The 19,095-nt window shown below is 40.9% G+C and overlaps 1 protein-coding gene across 1 annotated transcript in view; it reads right to left on the bottom strand.

Annotated features, from left to right (window-relative positions):
* Nucleotides 1-1,378: 1,378 nt before the first annotated feature.
* The window catches only part of IRS2 (insulin receptor substrate 2), a 32,095-nt gene continuing 14,378 nt past the window's right edge, over nucleotides 1,379-19,095 (bottom strand). Inside the window, exon 2 of the mRNA XM_074561619.1 lies at nucleotides 1,379-3,823. Coding sequence (XP_074417720.1) covers nucleotides 3,819-3,823 — 5 coding nt within the window. The 3' untranslated portion in view covers nucleotides 1,379-3,818. The remainder of the gene's footprint in view (nucleotides 3,824-19,095) is intronic.

The following is a 19,095-nucleotide window of genomic DNA, read 5'->3' as shown; positions in this document are numbered from 1 at the left end:
AACTCACTAGAGAATCTGGCACTGGATTTACAGATGTCTTATCAAACACATTCTTCTTCCATGGCACTGTAGGGTACCACTCACACACCCTGTTACCAGCAGAAAAGCAGAAGATATTTTTGTATAGTTGTATATCTCCAGAGTGATTTCAAAGAATAAAGCAATTGCTCTTTCTCTTAAAGGATGTAGGCACTGTAAGATCCACAATGTCCTATTTTGTGTCCCCTAGCTAAGTCTGCAGCTGTGATGGTCAGGACAGATGAGAGAAGGAACTAAATGTTCTCTCTCGGGCAGCATATAGATTGTCTGTGATTTACGTCTGCACTCTGTGGCTTACACAGACGCTCCGGCAGCCACAGGATGATCCCACTGCAGCAACAGACAGGATTGCTCTTTTCCATTCAAGGCACTTTCAGGGGAAGAACCTGAGCTTGTGACAATAAGCCAGGTTTGGTCCTCTTAAGGCAAAGTTGTATGAGTACGGACCTTCAACCATCCCCAAAACATAAGGTACCGATGAAAGTACCAGCCCACTTAGTGGTATATGTGGCCAGGAGAACGTAACATACGCGTCCCAAGACAGGATTGCACTGCAAATGACTTTAAATGAGGAACACAGAGATCACGTCTCCTCCACTGGCAGCACGCCTTGCATGGGATCAACAAAGACGTGTTGCTCAGACACTACTCAGCTTAAGTGAAGGAGATCTCAGCAAGACACCGTTGTGAAAGGGACATCAAGCTTTTTACTAACCTACTGCTGTCATCCCCTGCCCCTCATCACCCCAATCCCTGTCATGAGTCAGGGGCTCATGGATCATTTACCTGGATGCAAGGAACATTGGAAAAGGGTCATTTACACAAGGGACATTCCTACTGACCAGGAGCAGATCAGGCTACGGCGACCCCATGGTGCCATGACTGTGACCCTGCACGCAAGCCAGCAGATGAAGATACATACATAGAGCATTAGGTTCCCATTTACCTTGTACCAGTGTAACTGACTGTACAGAATGTATAGGGCCAGGCTGTTCTCACCAAGTAGGCTGCCAGAAAGACTCCCATAGTCTTCTACTCACTTTTAAAACTGGAATTAAGAATTACGACCAAATTCTGCTCTTAGTTATTTCCCAAATACGCAAGCTTTGCCTTTACAATACTGATCTTTATATTCTTAAACAAGATTTTAAGTGATTTCATTGTTTTTCCAGGAGTGTTACATGTGTTAAGAGGAAAGCAGGTAAGTATGTGCAGAGCAGTAAAATTTGTTCAGAGAAAGCATGTTTACATTTGAAAGAGGGAACAAACTGATTTTATGTAAACAACCAGAAAAACCACCCCTCCCCTAGAGAAAACAGGCACACAAATACTTTACTCCTTTCATAAATAATGTATTTTATTGCATATGGCTATTAAGGAGAGCATCCATGATCAATACAGACTAAATACAATACACTACTCTAGTTCCATTTATTCTGGTCTCCAGCAGCATCACATTTATCCTTATATACAGCGTGTACATTGGAAGACACAGCAAGATAAGTTAAGTCTCTTGTCATATCACAATAGCAAGAAATATATTTAACATCTTGATATCCAGAAACAATACGTACCCAAAAAGAAAACACTGCTTAATAACTGTTAAGGTTATATAGCAAAAAATATTTTAAATTTAAGGTAAGTCAGGCAAAATGTACAAAGACCCAATATACATTGTGAAGTTTTAGCAAACATAACATTTATACATTTTGGTTCCATTCTGTAAACTAAATTAAGAATGTAAGTATTGCATATGCCTTTGTGAAATATACAGGATAGAGAAGAATTGGCTATATTGTCAAGTTTTTCTTTTGAAGTTGCTGTATGCATTTTAGCCATTTGTTTTAGTGGCATGATTTCTGAATTGGTACAGAGGGCTACTTCAAAATAGAAGTTCAAAACATTGAATTCAGCAGGTACCACACTCTGTCCTATGGGGGGGTCAGACAGAAAATGGCAAAGGTATTTGTTTTTTGTTTTTGTTTTTATTTATTTTTTTTTTTAGTTCCAGACTTAAACAAGCAGCATTTTAGAATGTCTTAGAACCACTTACAGTATTTAAAAAAACAAACAAACAAAACCAACTCAAACAGATAGATTAGATATTTAAATTGATTTTAGATCTAATATTGTATTAGCCTATGCATTGCTGTGATTTAAGACCCCAAAAATTACACTGAAAAATAAAGTGTGTCATGGGGTAGGGAAGGAATTAGTTTACATTCATCTTTGTCTTGTAATACAATCCTCAGTTCTAAAAATTCAGCATGTAAGCAGGAAGACCGCATTGCCATTCAATATATTTGTAAGACATTGACTCTCGTCTTCCTCAGAAAAAAAAATAATCGCAAAAGATAATGCATTAAGTACAGGTTCCACCTAGCACAATGATTTAAAAAAAAAAAAAGAAAAAAAAATCTCACGTAACTCAAATAACTTAGTAATACTTACATGTCTATCAGAGCAGGCACTGGGGAGGTACCCTTAAAATGTATATGAACTCTTCAACAAATTTATCAAAGGAGAAACAAGGTGGCGTGACATTCTGCTAGTCTGGTGCGACAGCTGTATGTGACATTTGTGACAGTAGCCGCCACATCACTCGGATTTTCAGGCTACTGGAAACGTGATGCACAGGTAGCCTTGAAAAGAACTCAGGATAAGTGACTGCAACAGTTCTTCTTCCCTGTAACAATGCCTGTAGCTGCAACGGTGCTTTCCTGGTAGAAGGCAAATATCAGGACTTTCTAGATGGCAAGATAATACTGCGTTAATATTAGCGCTTGAATCTGCCCGCTACCCATTATCATCCCTGCATTCCTAGCATGCCTACGTGGATTTTTGGTTACAAGAAACGCAGCTAAGAACGGGGTAAGTGAGCTTCTAAATAGGAGAAAAGGCTTTTGCAATCTGAAGTACCTACATAAACACCTACATAGAGAGGATTAAACAAGTGTGTCAAAGGTACAGAGAGATACCCCCAATACAGTTTGCTGTTTTTAACTTACATTGCTTCAGTTACACATTTTACATTTTTCAACTACTCCGAATCCTCGGTCCAAGCCCGATTCACAGAGTTTCGTCCCATTTTCGCCATTTCAGTGCCCTGGTTCGGCTTTGTCTGAGAAGTATAAACCCTGCGGCTAGTGATTCACGAATAACCCAGCAGCAGCAGCAGCTGTACGCGTTGCAAGTTCAGTAAGGCTGATGACCGCTCTCAAGAGAGACTCAGCATAGAGATCAAGGAGGTCCTGTCGTACACCGACACCGCAAATCCGGCTTTACTTTGAACTGAGGTAGGACTGTGGTAGGCTTGAAATTACGCCAGTAAATACCAGATCTCACTGCTTCAGCAGGCGTTACAGAATCCCCTAATATGCCGAAGAATAAATACAGTTCGTCTTTGCAGAAAAAAGGAAATAAAGGCATTGGCCGTTAGTTAAAGAGGCCGGCAGAAAAGTTCCTAGGGTCTAAAGAGCATCTCCAACTCCTGTTGAAACAGCAGCAAAATGATACCGTAGATGCCATGGACAGGTAACGAGTTAGGCAGGTTGCTTTCCCTTCCTCCCAGATTTGTTGCACAGTTTAGTCCACAACAGGTTGTAAGTAACTGTCCGGACCAACAATAACAACAACAAAAAGTAAACCTTAAGCAGCTTCAGTTACCAAACAAAACAAAACAACAACAACAAAAAAAAAAAAGGTAAAGGTATATGCTGAGCAGCTTCTTTGAATGTTGTACTCTGTTGTTTGAGGTCATGGTGAGAAAATTAACTCCTTCACTCTGAAAAGAAAAATGAAAGAAAGTCAATAAAAGCTGAAAAAAAAAAAAGATAATCATATTTACAATTTTAAACACAAAAAATACCATAAAGAGATTATTCAGAATGGGGTTTAATGAACAAAAAACCAAACAACAAAGCACCTCACTGCTTTTATATTTGTATACATCACAAGGTATTGCAGAGGCAGTAAAGGGAGTACTCCCCAACCCAATACCACCTTCTTATTTTAGAACTTTTTAGCTGTGGCTCTTCAGACCAGCAAACCACGGGAGACAGAACAGGTTAGAAAATCCAACACAATAATCCCCCCCAGTTCAAGTTGTGACCATCGCCATTTGCACCAGTGGAAAGGAAAAGGGGTCACAGAAAGTAGGTACAGACTCAACGGGTTTTTTAGTCAGCTGGGTGTTATTAAAAGCTGTCCATTTCCAGACATTAAAAACAAGTTTCTTGAGACTATATTGTCTTTAGGGAAAGAGTCTTCTAGAAACATAAACAAATTATAGAAAGAACCTTTTACTTCCAGAAGTAAAAAAGTGGGTAGGTAAGCAAATAGAAGGCATCTTCTCTAGGTTACTGACTGTTTAAAGCTGCTTTAAATAGTCAAGGTGAATTATACAGTAAAATAGAAATAAATTACAAAGTGACCCATTCTATTTTACAGAATGCCGCTGACTCCTTTTGTGTTTTTTCACCGCAAAGAATTAATGGATAGTGTGTGCCACTGCCATAAAGGGGCATTATTATATTGAGTAACTCACAGCATTAAGATAATTTGTTGACATGGGCATTTTAAAAAAAAAAAAATCAAAATTTCCTTAGTATGTTGCTTATTGTACAGATTTTTCCTGTTTGCTATAATATTTGGAAAGCAGCAATGCACAAACAGCAGTGATTAAATCACCAAGACTGTAAATTTTACATGACAAAACATTGGCACCTCATTTTGAAAGGTGCTAAGTGGAACATCCTGATACATCAGGCTGCAAAATTACATTCACGCTAAGTGCTATTAAGAGTGTCTAGTTCATTTAATAGTTCATAGCAACTTTCTTGTTGTATGTTGTTGGCTCCAAGTTTCCAAGTTAAATAAAAATTTTAGTATGAAATTTTCCTAAAAACTGAAGTTATTTGGAACACTTTGGAAACTAACTTAGAAAAGTCTGTAAAGGATATAATCCAACAATTTTGACTGTATGGATACAAGACGACAGTATTCCTGTATATTTTTAATTCCCTAGGGACCGTAAAATCAAAATAAACTATGTACAAAACCTGGATGTCGAAGTAAGCATAGTGCTTATCTGTGCAAGTTTCAATTCATGTAAGTCTTCGACAAACCAAAAGAAAGGCTTTTCTTCAGGTCTACACAAAAACAAAGGTTGACTGACATATCTTGGCATATAAATGAGAATTGCTAAATTGCCATTGACTCTCTCAGAGCTAAGGGTTACCTAAGGAATAAGTCCTGCTGAAGTCAATTGGAGCCACTATATGATCAGCTACTTAAGATGTTACTTAGGATTTTATTTCACAACACAGCTCAAGATGAATTAATAGCTTGCCAAGACCAAAAGGAAAGCATCTCATTGCCCTCAACCAGTGCCATTTATTTGTTGCCACTTTTCTAATCAGAAACTAAGTCAAATCTACCCACTCAATCTTCAGAAAATGAGCTTTCGTTGTTTGGGCTGGGAGGGTGTTTCAAATTAAGAACTTGAACTGGCTTATGAGGCAATCAAGGGAGCCCCAAAACGGCCATCATCATCATCCGGTAAGACTGCGTGGGAGAACGAGCGGCAGGATGGATGGCTCTGGGAAGGGAGCAAAGATCCCTCGTTTGAGGAAAAGCCGCCTAACAAACCACTTCATTCTGACTCTTGCTCAGGGAGGCAGGATGCAAATGCATCATGTAGCCAAGCAAGCGAAGGTTTAAAGATACACGCTGACGCTGTGCTGTTGCTTTCCTCCTCCAAATGCAAACCAACCTGACAACTAAGTCTAGATTCCCAAAAGTAGCCACATGGTAGTGAAACTCAAATGAGGTTAAAAAAAAATAAATATCATGTGGTCAGATACGGAAATCAGAGGAAGATATTTTTGCACATGCAAGGAACACAAACAAGTATGTTTCCAGAAGTATGTCAGCCTAGGGCGGTCGGCAGGGAGGATTATTAGCAACTGAGTAAACCTGCCCTTGTTCTTAGAGCACAACGCGGACTTTCCAGCCAAAATTAGACTGGAGCAGGTGAAGCAGCCGATGCCTCAAAGCACTTCCAAACTTGCTTCATAGGGTTTTGTAGGTGGATGATGGGATGGGACTGTGGGCACAAGCCTAAGAGCCTATGATGCAATAAACACGTCATCCAATGAGTCTGTAACGCTGACCTGTAACTCAAAACCTAACCCAAAGGGACTCTTGCAATGTCAGCTTCAGAGGAAGCCTACTTGCAAGAAATTAAGTTGCAAGTTCCACACTAAAGTGAAAACAAGTAAGAAAAAAATTACATCAATATCCCTGTTAATTTTTACTTCAGTGATTAGTATCTTCCACTCATTTCAAGTCCCAGGTCAACATTCCACTTACACAGCAAGTCACGCACACATTGTCTTTATTCAGGAACTAAACAGAATTCCTACAGGACACATATTATTTGATAACCTCATTCCCCGTGGGCACCCACAAATCAAAATACAAAGTCCAGCACTGGTTTAATACTGAAGTTTCCTCTTGGTTTTGGGCTTTAAGAAAAGCATCCATAACCACTGCTGAGTTTCTAAAACTAGTGCTTCTTGGGGAATAAATCAGATAGTAAATACACACACAAATTGCTAGGAAACTACCAAATACTCAGAGACTTATTAAATATATGTTGTGAAGAGAATACAATGGTTAGTCAATTAAAGAAGATCTAGTCTGCTTATTAATTTTCAAAGCCGGTAAGCCATGAATAAAAATTTTCTTAATTCCTAAAAATAATTCTCATCTGCTAACAAGCACGCAGGCAGAAACAGCTACTCACGTGGCTCATGGCAAAACACTTGCTGGTTATCCAGAACCAGTAAATTTATTCTGCTGGCAGCGCGACCGCCCGAGCGGATCAGGCATCGGCCGCAGAGCCCCCAGCTCCGCCACGGGCTTCTGCCCTGACTCCCGGGCAAATCACTCGGTGCCTTTGTCCCTTTGTTTCCCCTCCTCACGCTGCCTGCCAAATCGATTAAGGCTCTGATCCCGCTAACTGACTTTCCCTGGAAGAGCGATCCTATTGATACAACCGACTCTGGAGGTTAACACCACGTACATCTGCGGGTGTCAGGCCAGGCCATTAGATGACGCGACCCAAGGAACTGAATCCCATCTGCAGGGAGATGTCTTTGGTCCCCCCGGCACCCAGGCGGAGATGTGTGGCCCTGGGCGAGGCAGCTGGCCAGCCAGAAAAGGCAAGTGTCCCCCCTGCCAGCAAGCCCTCCCTACCTTCCGGCATCACATACGGTACCTGGCCAGGCATCCCGCAGGAGACGGGCTTGCAGGCATCTGCAGGGGTTGTAGCCTGGCACCTCGGCAGCACCTTCCCTGCGCCCAGAGCATCGGCAAGGAAGGGAGCAGGGGGGCAGGCGGCAGGGGCTGAGGGTGGGGAGGGACAGCATGGGTCCTGATGGAGATAAACCCCGTGCCAACCTGGCACCGATGGCAATGGGAGATGTTCTGAACAGCAGTCTCTGAGGGCTTCTTTACGGGAAGGACTGTAGGGTGTGCACACACACGCACGCATTGTAAGGTCACAGTCTGGCCAAGCACCCCAACGTGAATGCAGCCTGTCCGCTCCCCGGGATGTGCACAGTGGCAGCCCAATCCTGACCTGGCTCTGACTCCGATTAAGCAATTTAATAAATACCATATTTAATACGAAGTACATAGGTAACCCTGCTAAGGATAACGGAACAACTCATGTGCTGAGCTATGGCTCTCCACAAGTAATTCCAGGGAATCAGAGCTCCGTTCAGCGGGACTGCTCATACCAAATAAAGCTGAGCTCGGCCACCATCGCAGGAAAAGGTTTCAATCAGAGCTTAAACACTCGCCTTACCAACACTTCGCAGGAAAACCTAAAGTAGTATGCTCTAACAGTTTACAAAGCCCATGAATAATATCCACCCAGAGTAAAATGTTCCCACATTTGATGGGGGGGGGGGGGGGAGGAGGAGTTAAACCATGAAATTAAAAAGCCATGTTGAAAGCCATGTTGTTGTTATTTTTTTAAACCAGTCATGGGTGATCATAATTGGAGACATGTTGCCTCATATAACTATGCTCTTTCAGTATGTTATTCCATTAAGAAACAGTACGTAATGTTATTTAGATATGTCTCTGGTTTTTTATGAATTTAGAAAAGCAAGCATCAGGTCAACATAGATTCTTCATGACTAATAGCCTGAAAAAAAAAAAAAAAAAAATCACTGAATTTCTTAAAAGTAGGGATTTTATGGCCACAGTTATCTGCATTAAAATGAGCTTTATAGTACTTTTAACTCTCATGTCAAATAGTTAAAAATCATAACATCTTGAATTGCATTAAAATAACCACTCCCCAACCAGTGGGAAACAAAACACTACATTATCTGGAAAAAGATGCTGCCTGCCAGCACCTGCAAGTACTTTTTTGTGTGCGTGTGTGTGTCATAATATACACACAAGAGGCTAAAATGTCCATCTGATGGCATGGAGAAATCCGCACAATTTATAATGAGTGTCAACTTTTATCCAAAGGTACTAAAAATCAAAGTAATCTACATTTGATACCATGTATTTATACAACTAGCACTTAGAATCTTACACTATAGTTTAAGCAGCTGAGTCTACAGTAGAAGTACAGATGACAATGACGGCTATGCTTAGTTGATTTCAGAATTTGATATAATTTGTGTTTCATATCATTTTGTCAAGGTTCTTATAGATTTTGTAGTATGAATAGCTAAACATTAAAATGTAATTATGTGGAAAATAAAGGATTAAACTTACAAATGTCATTATAATGAATTTATAGCTAAAGTGCCGTTCCAGAAATACATTTCCCATATCAATTATAATAAAAATAGGCACTTCAAATTTAAGAAACTAGACATGCTCATTTTTCCAGGATTAATTTAATACAGTTGCTGTTATATCTCTTAATTTCAGAGCTACAGCCACTGTGTACTATTAAACAAGTTTGTATAGATGTGATTTAATCCCATGATTAGGGATAAAACCTCAACATCTGAAATGTGTTCAATTATCCTCTCCCTTGCCAGTCGGGTATACAACCATTCAAAACATTACATGAAATTAAACAAAATCAAGCTGCTTTCTCTGAGCAAACAAAATGCTAGGAAAAAAAATAATGTTTAGTCCTTTTGGCCTTCCACTGGGAGTTTGTAAGGGGGACGGAGACACACAGAGAGAAGCAGATGTGGAAACTATATAGAAAATTTGCCACTGAAAAGATCAGTCTGTGGCAGCCAGGCAGGGAGCCACTCGACAGTTCACATGCACGGGATTTAACCATGGTGGAACACAAAGTCACGTTCTTGGTTGATGACCATTACCGTGCAACTGGAGTTGCGCACCAACTTACAACCCTCACACCGTTCCTTTATCAGAGCAGATTCAAAACCCAACACTGCAAACGGGGCCTCAGGTAGGCGTTTGCCTTGATTTTTACAGCTCCTTCCACCACCCCAAGGAGACAGCGCAGACCGACAGCACTATGCAAACTCCAGGGACAGCACTTTGCATACAAAGTTGAGGGCGGAAGTTTCTTAAGAGACAGAATTTTTGCAAAACAACACGCTCACCTTACCAGCAATGAAGGGCGAGGGAGGAAGGGAATGGTGACTCATCCACTGAGCTACCTACCAACCCCATCTTTGGAGACACAACAAAAACAACTGAATTAGCACATTTGCCCCTACAGCAAACACTAGGCAATACTCGGCTAACTTCTGCCACCCCCAGTGTGTACCTCTACATCTCTGACCTACTCACCCTAGTCATTCTAGCTCCTTATAGTCAAGGAGAAGAAATGGGCACTCCTAAGTAACAATTCTGCTGCCCTATTTCACATTAGGTTGAGATGAATAAGAGTTATGAAAGATCCCCAAGTCTGTGAGGTGTATGACTTGGTATTCATTTTAGGAGCAAAGACCATATCCTTTTACACACCTTTGCATACAGTATTCAGCTCTGAAGTACTGTGCCCAGCTCTAGAACCCTCAGCACAAGAAGGACATGGACCTGTTGGAGCAAGTCCAGAGGAGGGCCACAAAGATGATGAGAGGGCTGGAGCACCTCTCCTATGAAGACAGGCTGAGAGAGCTGGGGTTGTTCAGCCTGGAGAAGAGAAGGCTCCAGGGAGACCTTATAGCGGCCTTCCAGTACCTGAAGGGGGCCTACAGAAAAGCTGGGGAGGGGCTGCTTGCAAGGGCATGTAGTGATAGGATGAGGGGCAATGGTTTTAAACTAGAGCAGGGTAGGTTTACATTGCACATTAAGAAGAAGTTCTTTACAATGAGGGTGGTGAGACACTGGAACAGGTTGCCCAGAGAGGTGGTGGAGGCCCCATCCCTGGAGACATTCAAGGCCAGGCTTGATGAGGCTCTGAGCAACCTGATCTAGTTAAAGATGTCCCTGCTCACTGCAGGGGGGTTGGACTAGATGACCTTTCAAGGTCCCTTCCAACCCAACACATTCTATGATTCTTTAAAACTGCTGGGAAGTTTGCTCAGCTGGGATGTCAAAGGCATATTTGTCCCTCTTCTAATGTACATCAGTAGTCATTAACAAGGGCAACAAGGTCTGACAAGAAAGAAGAGCTCTGGTAAGTAGAGACTGATAATCTCACACAGCTGCCAACTGAAATGCCATCAGTGTTGGTGGACCTATTTCAGGCAAGTAACAGGGGCGGGGGGGGAGTATAATCAGACTCCTGGTTAGATCCATGAGTGAGAACCTGACTGCCATTCTAGTTATCAATGGCCAATACCAAAGTCCAATAGCTTCTTCTGAGCCACGAGGTTACCTCCATCCACGTGCCTGAACACAAAGTGCTAGAGTGCTCTCAAAGAACCTAAAAGCATGCTTTTTCTCTCTCTCACTTGGGAGAAAAAGCAATCTTTTCCAGTGATCAAATTGAAGAATCAGTCATATTAAAAATTTAAATATTCATGGGAACAGGGATAAGGACTCGTGCAAATTGTGGGATGTCATGTTCGCTCTCCCCTTCCATTACAGTGGATATCTAATTATTCCATGAAAACAGCTTTGGTAAGAAAGAACAAGAGCACTCTACCAAAGAATATATGGCTAAAATGCACTAGGGATGGGGAGGGTGGAAAGAGGCATGAGATTATTTTTTCAGCCAGAAAGGTACTGGATGCTGGTCAGTCCCAGGTGAGTGCTCTAGCCACATAAATATTGTGGGCAGGGGAACAGAAACACTTCTTCCAGGCACTCCTTGAAAGACTGATCCCTGCCTCCGTCATTGCCAAAAGGGCTTAGGCACCCAATATCAAAAGAGGTTTCAGATTTACGAGGTCTTTATGGAGACTGGAGCATTCCTCCATCCTACAGCTAGCCATTTATCTTCCAGAGAGCAGCATGCTTTAAAACACAAGGCTCTCCACAACCTTTTCAGAGTCAACTACCTGCCTGTTTTGCAAACTGAATTTCAGACCACTTACCAAGCAGACTGAAACACCCCGGCATTACATACATTCATTTATGCATCTAACCTGGCATCTAAACGCAACTGGATGGTCCCACACTAAACCAGCTGGCTGCTGCCGCTTTTGGCCTTTCAAGTTAGGAGATGCATCCAGAGAGATGCTTCTTCTCATGGAAGAGATACATGCGGAGCAAAGGGAGAAGAAAAGAAAGCAGGGAAGGGCTAAGAGGAACAGCCTGGCATGCACGGGAGGGCAACCTTTTCCCTACCGCATTCTCTTCTTGTCACACCCTCATTTAAAACTCTGAGCATTTGGTAGTAGGAAAGAAAAAGATTTTAAAGGATGATTTTCAATTTCTGCCAATGCTTTTTGAGAAATCTTTTGTGTTCCCACCGTGGTCAACGCGAATCAGTCAGTAACAGGCGAGTGAGGGAAAGGTGAAGCTAGGCAAGAAGTTGCAGACTTCATGTTCCGTGATGAAAAGACACCACCACCCCCCAACCGCCTCAAAGCCATTTAGTGAAATGAGCAACACAGCACAGAACAGCTGCACTGAGGCAGGCTAAAGTCTCCTCTAATCCAGTTTCCTCTCTCTGACAGTGGGTCAAACGCAGCTGCTTAAGCAAGACTATAAAAAGCAAGATAAGCATACAGAGATACTTCCTCAAGTTCTCATCTAGCTTCTAATGATTTACCTATCCAGGACCCCACTGCACTACGCCTTGAAAACCTTCATGGAGTTTCACACCTGAACTAAAGGGTGCAAGAAGAATGATTTCCTTCTGCTTGTTCTGAACCTGCTACATGTTAGCTTATTGTCCCCAGTAAAGCTGAAGTCTCACTTCCCATGTACAGGTAAGACTCACCGTCCATATGTCATCACATGTTGTCCTTCCTTTATTCAATACATTGAGACACAGCAGGAAATGCAATTCCCCTGCACCGACACTTCCCATCTACACCCTGAGAGGACAATGGAAAGGCTCAAAAACACAGTGCCCAAGCATTTCTATACAGTCCCGCAAAACTGGGATGAAAAGCCCTGTACGGCTGGCCAATACTTTCTGCAGGATTCCTACAACAAGAAAAACTATGCTATATGTTAACCTGAAAAGGTTTCTAACACTTGGATGGGAAATCAGTTGCACTGTGTACACGGACTGCAGTAGAGGGAGAGAAAAGAAATTCTCTGTGAGAAGAGAAAGAAGTATCCACAGATGTACAGTATTTCTCGAAGGTCACTACTTTATTTTAGCCATTTACTTCAAGTCTGCTCTTTAAGACAAAAAAAAAAAAAAAAAAGAGGAAAAAAGAGGTATTCTCTTTTTACACAATTTCCCAATAGGTTCTCAGTATTTGACACAGAGAGCTCCTACAATTTATTTTCGTTTTAACCACGTTTACACAAAGATTTGTTTTCGTCCCTTTTTTTTTTTTTGAGGTTTGTTCTGTCCAAATTTAAGTCATTATTTTCCAGGTTAGGATCCTCTTCTCACACTGAAAGAATGAGATGATGCCTTTTGTGTAATACTCCTTAGAAAATGTAACAACAGTTTACTTTCTCAATTTTGTATCTTTTGAAGTGTCATTACTGAGTCATTAAACAGCTACATCTTTCACTTCAGCTATTAATCTTGTTGCACTTACTTAAGTTCTTACCCCTGTTCTTTTAAAACTGTCTTGTCGTTCAGAGTGGTTAATACAGTAGCACAAACCAGGTTAGGCCCTTAACCTTTTTCCTTTATTACTTCCACTTAAACAATAATTCAAGCTTCTATATAGAAATGTTTGGATTAAAAAAAAAAGTAAAATATTTCCATGAATAAGGTCAGTGTCTCCTTATTTTAAAAGCATTATTCTGTAAACTTTGGGGGTTTTATATTGTTGTTGTTAGAAACCTCTACTAATGGAGCCTATAGTTCCAGACACTGTACATGCACATAGGCACAATATATTTCTACTAACTACAGTAAACTAACTGAACAGAATTGTGATTATGACATCAAAGGTATTGCTCCTGTTAACAACACATAAAAGAACTAAAAAAAAACCACCACAAACAAAAAACACAAAACCAACCAACCAAAAAAAAAAAACCCAAACAAAAAACCCCCAAAAAACGAAACAAACAAAAAAAACCACTCCAGAAAGTACTTGGAAACAACACTGCAGAAAGAATTTGAAAGATTAGATTTGTGAGAAAGAGCTATTACAACAAAACCTTGTGAAAAGGTGAACTTCCTCGTACTACCAGACCACTCATCAGACATGACAAGAGGGAGCTAAAACCAAAGCACAGCCTGACCGGTTCATTGTGTGTCAGGGACATGGCTCCCAGCTGCCGCTCAAGCCGTAAGCAGCAGGTTTTCCTCCAAGCAGGGCAAGCTGCCCCTCATCGCATCACCCCTGAGCACATTCCTGCACTTTTCTGTGAATAATTTTTTTTTTTTTTTTTAAGCCATAAAAATATTTCTGCAGGAACATTATTTCTGCCTGTTTGAACTACCAAGTTTAGCTTATCCCTGGTCAAAAACATTTACAGACCTATTCCTGCTCATTAGAGTAGTACAGTTGCTATTTTATAATCATCTAGGTGTCTTGCTGTATTCAGCTGTACTCCTTGCCCCTGTGGCATCTGTTAAATATAATCTATATAACACAAAATAAAAATACATAAATTGTGACTGGTTTCTCTCTACCTCAACCTATCGCTAAGACTGAATTTAAGATACTCAGAAATGACTATGGCCACACCTGAAATGAGGCGAGTGGACTCTGTCGATAGCCCAAAGCCCTGAGCTGTAAGCAAGACTATGATGGGAAGCCACCAGAGAACCCACTGCAGTGCTCAGGGAGTCCCTCCCTGCCTGAGGCTGGGTTTCCCCCCTAGATGAGCATCAGGGGACAGGATGGGAGTTGGGAGATGATGCAAACCTTTGTCTGTCACCTTCCACATAGTCAGAAGGTGACTGGAGTGACCATGCCATAAACCTAGGCCTGGCAAATGTCCTGGTCCCACAGTTCAGACATGGGATTTGGTAGACAGATCCTGCCCAGAACCAAAAGAGTCGAGTTTAAGCAAATACTTTATAATACCTCCACAGAGAATGATCAAAACATCTTACCCTCAGGTAAGGTAAGCTCAGGTACACAATGGGGCTATGATCATCTCACCAGATAGTGTTTAGAAAAGTACCCATAGCCAGCTCATTAACGACCACGGACCGAGATCTCATTAACTTCCTTGGGACTGTAGGCTCACAGCCCACAGCTACACTGGGCACAGTGGATACTCTCTGAAAGCCAGGCTCACAAATTTAGCGAGGCGCCCTGTCCCTGTTGATTTTAACACTGTCATCTACTTGAGCCTTAATACTTATCACCCTACAGCAACCCACTAAGTGTCCTTGAAAACGGCCACTCTAACACAGTCCCCCAGCAGACTTTTCCTACTATTCCTTCGATAAACACACACCTTAGTAATCAAAGCAAAACGATGTCTCAGAGAACATTATTTGCAGATTTCTTATTTACAAACTGGATTGTGTTCTCCCTTCCATCAAACGCATTTCTGGCAAAAGCTAAAAAAATAATAAAAAACACAACATTTTTATGTTGCATTTTTAAAACAAACACGGGCACCTGTAATTTCCTGCTCTGAATTTAACCTGGAGATGAATTAGCATTTCTTTCTGAAGCTGATATGGATTGTATTACGTACAGAAGCCAGTATTACGTTAAGACATGAAAGGAGAGGATGTATTTTGTCACATGGGCATCATAAATATCATCCACATATCACTCCTGGAGGCTAACTGATATTCTGTTTGAAAACGGAGGCAAAAAGCTTAGCAAACTCTTCAGAAAATTAATTTTGGTGGTTACGGTTTATCTTCTGAGAACACCGGTTTAAAACCTGGAAGTTGGTCATAAAATAGCAGAAAGTTACCTCCTCTGTTTTACTGATATTTTGCTTTGTTTTTCAAGCAAGAAACAGATTGTACTGAATGAATCGGATTGCTCCCAGATCCACTGGATGCACCCTGGGTCCTCCCCATCCAATAGTTTACTGCAGAAATAACGTGATGCACATCATTTATGTGCAATACTGCTAACTCCAGAGCAAAATGCACTTTCTTCTGTAATTACAAGGGCTCTCAGTAAATATTTACACAAACAGAGCTGTACCCTACTGTTTTACCAGTTCTGTTTTTTTCCTCGCCTCCCAAGTGCTCCCACACAGGTGTCTTTGTTTTGTTTTATGGCTCCCCTGGTTTGTTGTCAGGTAAGTATGTTTATAAGCAACCAATGACGCTTAATTTTCTTAACAAAGTCTGACGGTACTTCATTTAGTGTTTTTGAAAGATATGTTTTACTTATAGCAGCGTATCTGACCACACGACTACATAACCGAGAGTGTCACCTTTTTGAAATTGTATTTAATCTGTTTTATAGAAACAGCAGTATAAAAACATCTTTGTCACCTAAGATGGGACACCTAAGAGTTTGACTGTAGTCCCACGATGCTCAACAGAGAATTCCCCTAGACTTCAGGAAGGCTTTCCAGTACATAAAGACCTACACGTATTTTCTCCCATTGCCAGCTCTTTAAAGATGCTTCGGACATCTCAAATAGGTGTGGTAAACACTTCAGGAGGTCACATGAAGGAATTATAACTTCCTGTGGGATACCACGCAGTAGGAGAGATTTTAAAAAGCTAAAATGCTGTTCTAGAATTTGCTGTTCTATTCTCTGTGAAGAATAGAAAAGGAAAGATCACAGACAACATGCATGAAGAACTACTTTGCAAAATACCAGTATTTCCCCCAAGGCGTCTGCGCCTTTAAAGCCCCAGTTTGCTTCCAAGTGCTAAGGCCCCGATACATTGCATATTTCACATATTGTGATTGACCAGGAAATACATTGAAAAAGCATTCAGCCAACAGTGCAGCAGCTGCATAGCTAGAGAAAACACAAATCCCTTTTAATTTCACATTTACTGAACAAGTACAATACATCATCAACTAACTAGAGTACAGTCCAGGTCAGGCAGGAATACTTAGCTACGCCAGCTGATCCACATACGAATATCAGTCTCATTTCAAGTCCTTCTGCTTAAAATAGACTCCACACAGCAAGTCTGAGCTCACAAGCCACAGACCTCTGGAAGTTAGACGTTCCATTTATGCCAAGCGTATAGGCTCCCTCTATAGCCAGGGAAGACAGCTTTGTGCCAATCTCCAAGCCTGGCTTGGACCAGCCTCTTCAATACTTGAAAGTGACCTGTATCCTTCCAGCAACTGCTTAGGGAAGCCAGATCCTTATTTCAAGAGGACTGTTTCGGTAGGCTCCTAAGAAGGTGCAAATGAGGTGCCTACAGGCTCGGCCAAACCTCTCTGTTCTAGTAATGTGCAAGAACACTGGCTAGCTAAAGAAAAAAACAAACCACCACGTATGTGGAAATCTAAAACAGGAACATGGACCCTTAGAACATACTGGAGATACCTGAGCTGGAATCTGCAACAAAAAAGGCATTAAGCAGCTTCACTCAGAACATCTACATTAAGGTTCCCCAAGATTTTGAAGTTCTCTGGCCTCAGACAAAGGTATTTCTGCCTTTTAATTACACTTCTGTGTCCATCAGGCCAAAATAAGAGTCCAGCACAGCTGAATTCTACAAAATCTGTTTGGAAAAACATGGATAAATGGTCTCCTCTGGAATATCCTTCTTCGTCTTGCAAATAATCCCATTTTGTCTGTGCTAAACAATCCTCCCAAAACTTTTCTGCAGCAATCACAAGATACCCATTTACAAGGAGGAAAAAACAAACCTGAGGCACTAATAGAAGGCACAACAATTTTGACAGTGTCTTCCACTTTGATACCTCAGTGTCTCCAAGGGTCATCAAAAGTGTCTCTTAAAAAAAAAAAAAAGCCAGACTCAATCTGTGTTTGAGACAAGACACCACAGATACACTTTCCTATACAGCAGGAATAAGACTTGGGCAAAAACACTTAACCATTTACCAAACACACATATAAAATAAACCCAACATGAACAGGCTGTAAATGACTGGTTCCTCCACATCACAGCTTTCCAAATTACACTCCACAGACTACTTTATACTGTATCAGAGGTCCTTATTTCCAGTAGCTATTTTTAATTAAAGTACATTGAAAAAATTAATTGAAGTAATTAATTATTACTATTCCAGAGAGATATTATGTGGTCACAAATGGCCCAAAAAGGGACCTAAGACAATCCATGAGAAAAGAGAAATGGTTCCAAGCCTCTCTATTAATATCTCATGGCTGCTATGAAAAATCTTGGAAACCTCTGTCAAATTAAAAGTTACCACATTAGAGAAGCAGAAGAGACTGCACCTTAAGAAAGGTGCCACCATATACACCAAGACAAACACACATAACTAGGAAAAAAACCCTCCAGTAGCACCTGATCCAATGAAGAAATAGAATTTCGGATACAAAAGACAGATGACAATGCTATTCATTCTGACAGTTACAGTCATAGCCCCACTATGCTACATCCTGTACTAATATGGGTACCACTTATTTCCAATGTTTTTCCTCAACTAAATCATGGAATTTGGACAAGTGTTTCCTGCTCCTGGATTAACTGACAATTACCAAATATAGTTCTTTTTAGCAGGGTGCTTTTTTTAACTGATGAGACAACAGGGGTTTATGTATCATACACACTTTATTCCCTTCTTCTAGGTAATGAGACATACCAAAATGTGAAATGTTTCATCAACTAGAGAAGCAAAATGAAGATCTTGCTCAGGTACGCACACATACGCACAAAAACACAGCTACGCTAATGAGTAAGATAAACCCATTTCACAGTCCAATAAAACAATGAGTATACATGATTTAAAAAAATCTTAAAGATTGCAAAGAAGAAATTCATCATGCAGTTTCAATAAAAGACTTATTTGTCTACTGTTTTGCCATCTTCAGCTGAACTTAATAGAACTCTGCCTCCAAAGGGGAATGAAGAAGAGTCGGCTGCTCAGGTAGCCCTTTACAAGATGTACGGGAAAATGCCTCAAGATGACAAGTGAAAAATCAGTGCCTGATAAGGGGGCTGGGATCTAAAGTAAACTAACAGGAAACACTAAGAACATCTTCAGAGCCAAGCTACCTGACTAAGGACAAGATGTATACACTTCATCTCTCTCAGAGTGGAGAATGTAAAGTTGTCTGCTAAGCATCAATCCTCAAAAGAGCTCACTATTTCCCAGGTATGTTCTAATGTCCCAGCGCCTGTTTGGTTTTTCATTGGTTGGGGTTTTTTTTGTTTGTTTGTTTTTTTTTTTTGAAACAAACAACCCAAACTTCAGCATTCTGCTTCTCCTGTGCTTAATTAAGGAAATGGAGCAGGCTGCACTATAACAATATGGAAATTATTAGTAAAAATCAATACAATTTACTTTGGCAAAGTAAATACAAGTAGAATACAAGCTTGAGTGTACATGACTAAAAATATCATGTAAATAACTGTCAATTTGTTTTTTAAAATAGTATGGTTGAAATGTTATCACC

The sequence above is a fragment of the Larus michahellis genome, chromosome 1 (genome assembly GCF_964199755.1).
Source record: "Larus michahellis chromosome 1, bLarMic1.1, whole genome shotgun sequence".
In the NCBI taxonomy this organism is placed as follows: Eukaryota; Metazoa; Chordata; class Aves; order Charadriiformes; family Laridae; genus Larus; species Larus michahellis.
Note: the sequence above shows the minus strand (reverse complement) of the source record. Positions and strands in the feature narration are given on the sequence as shown.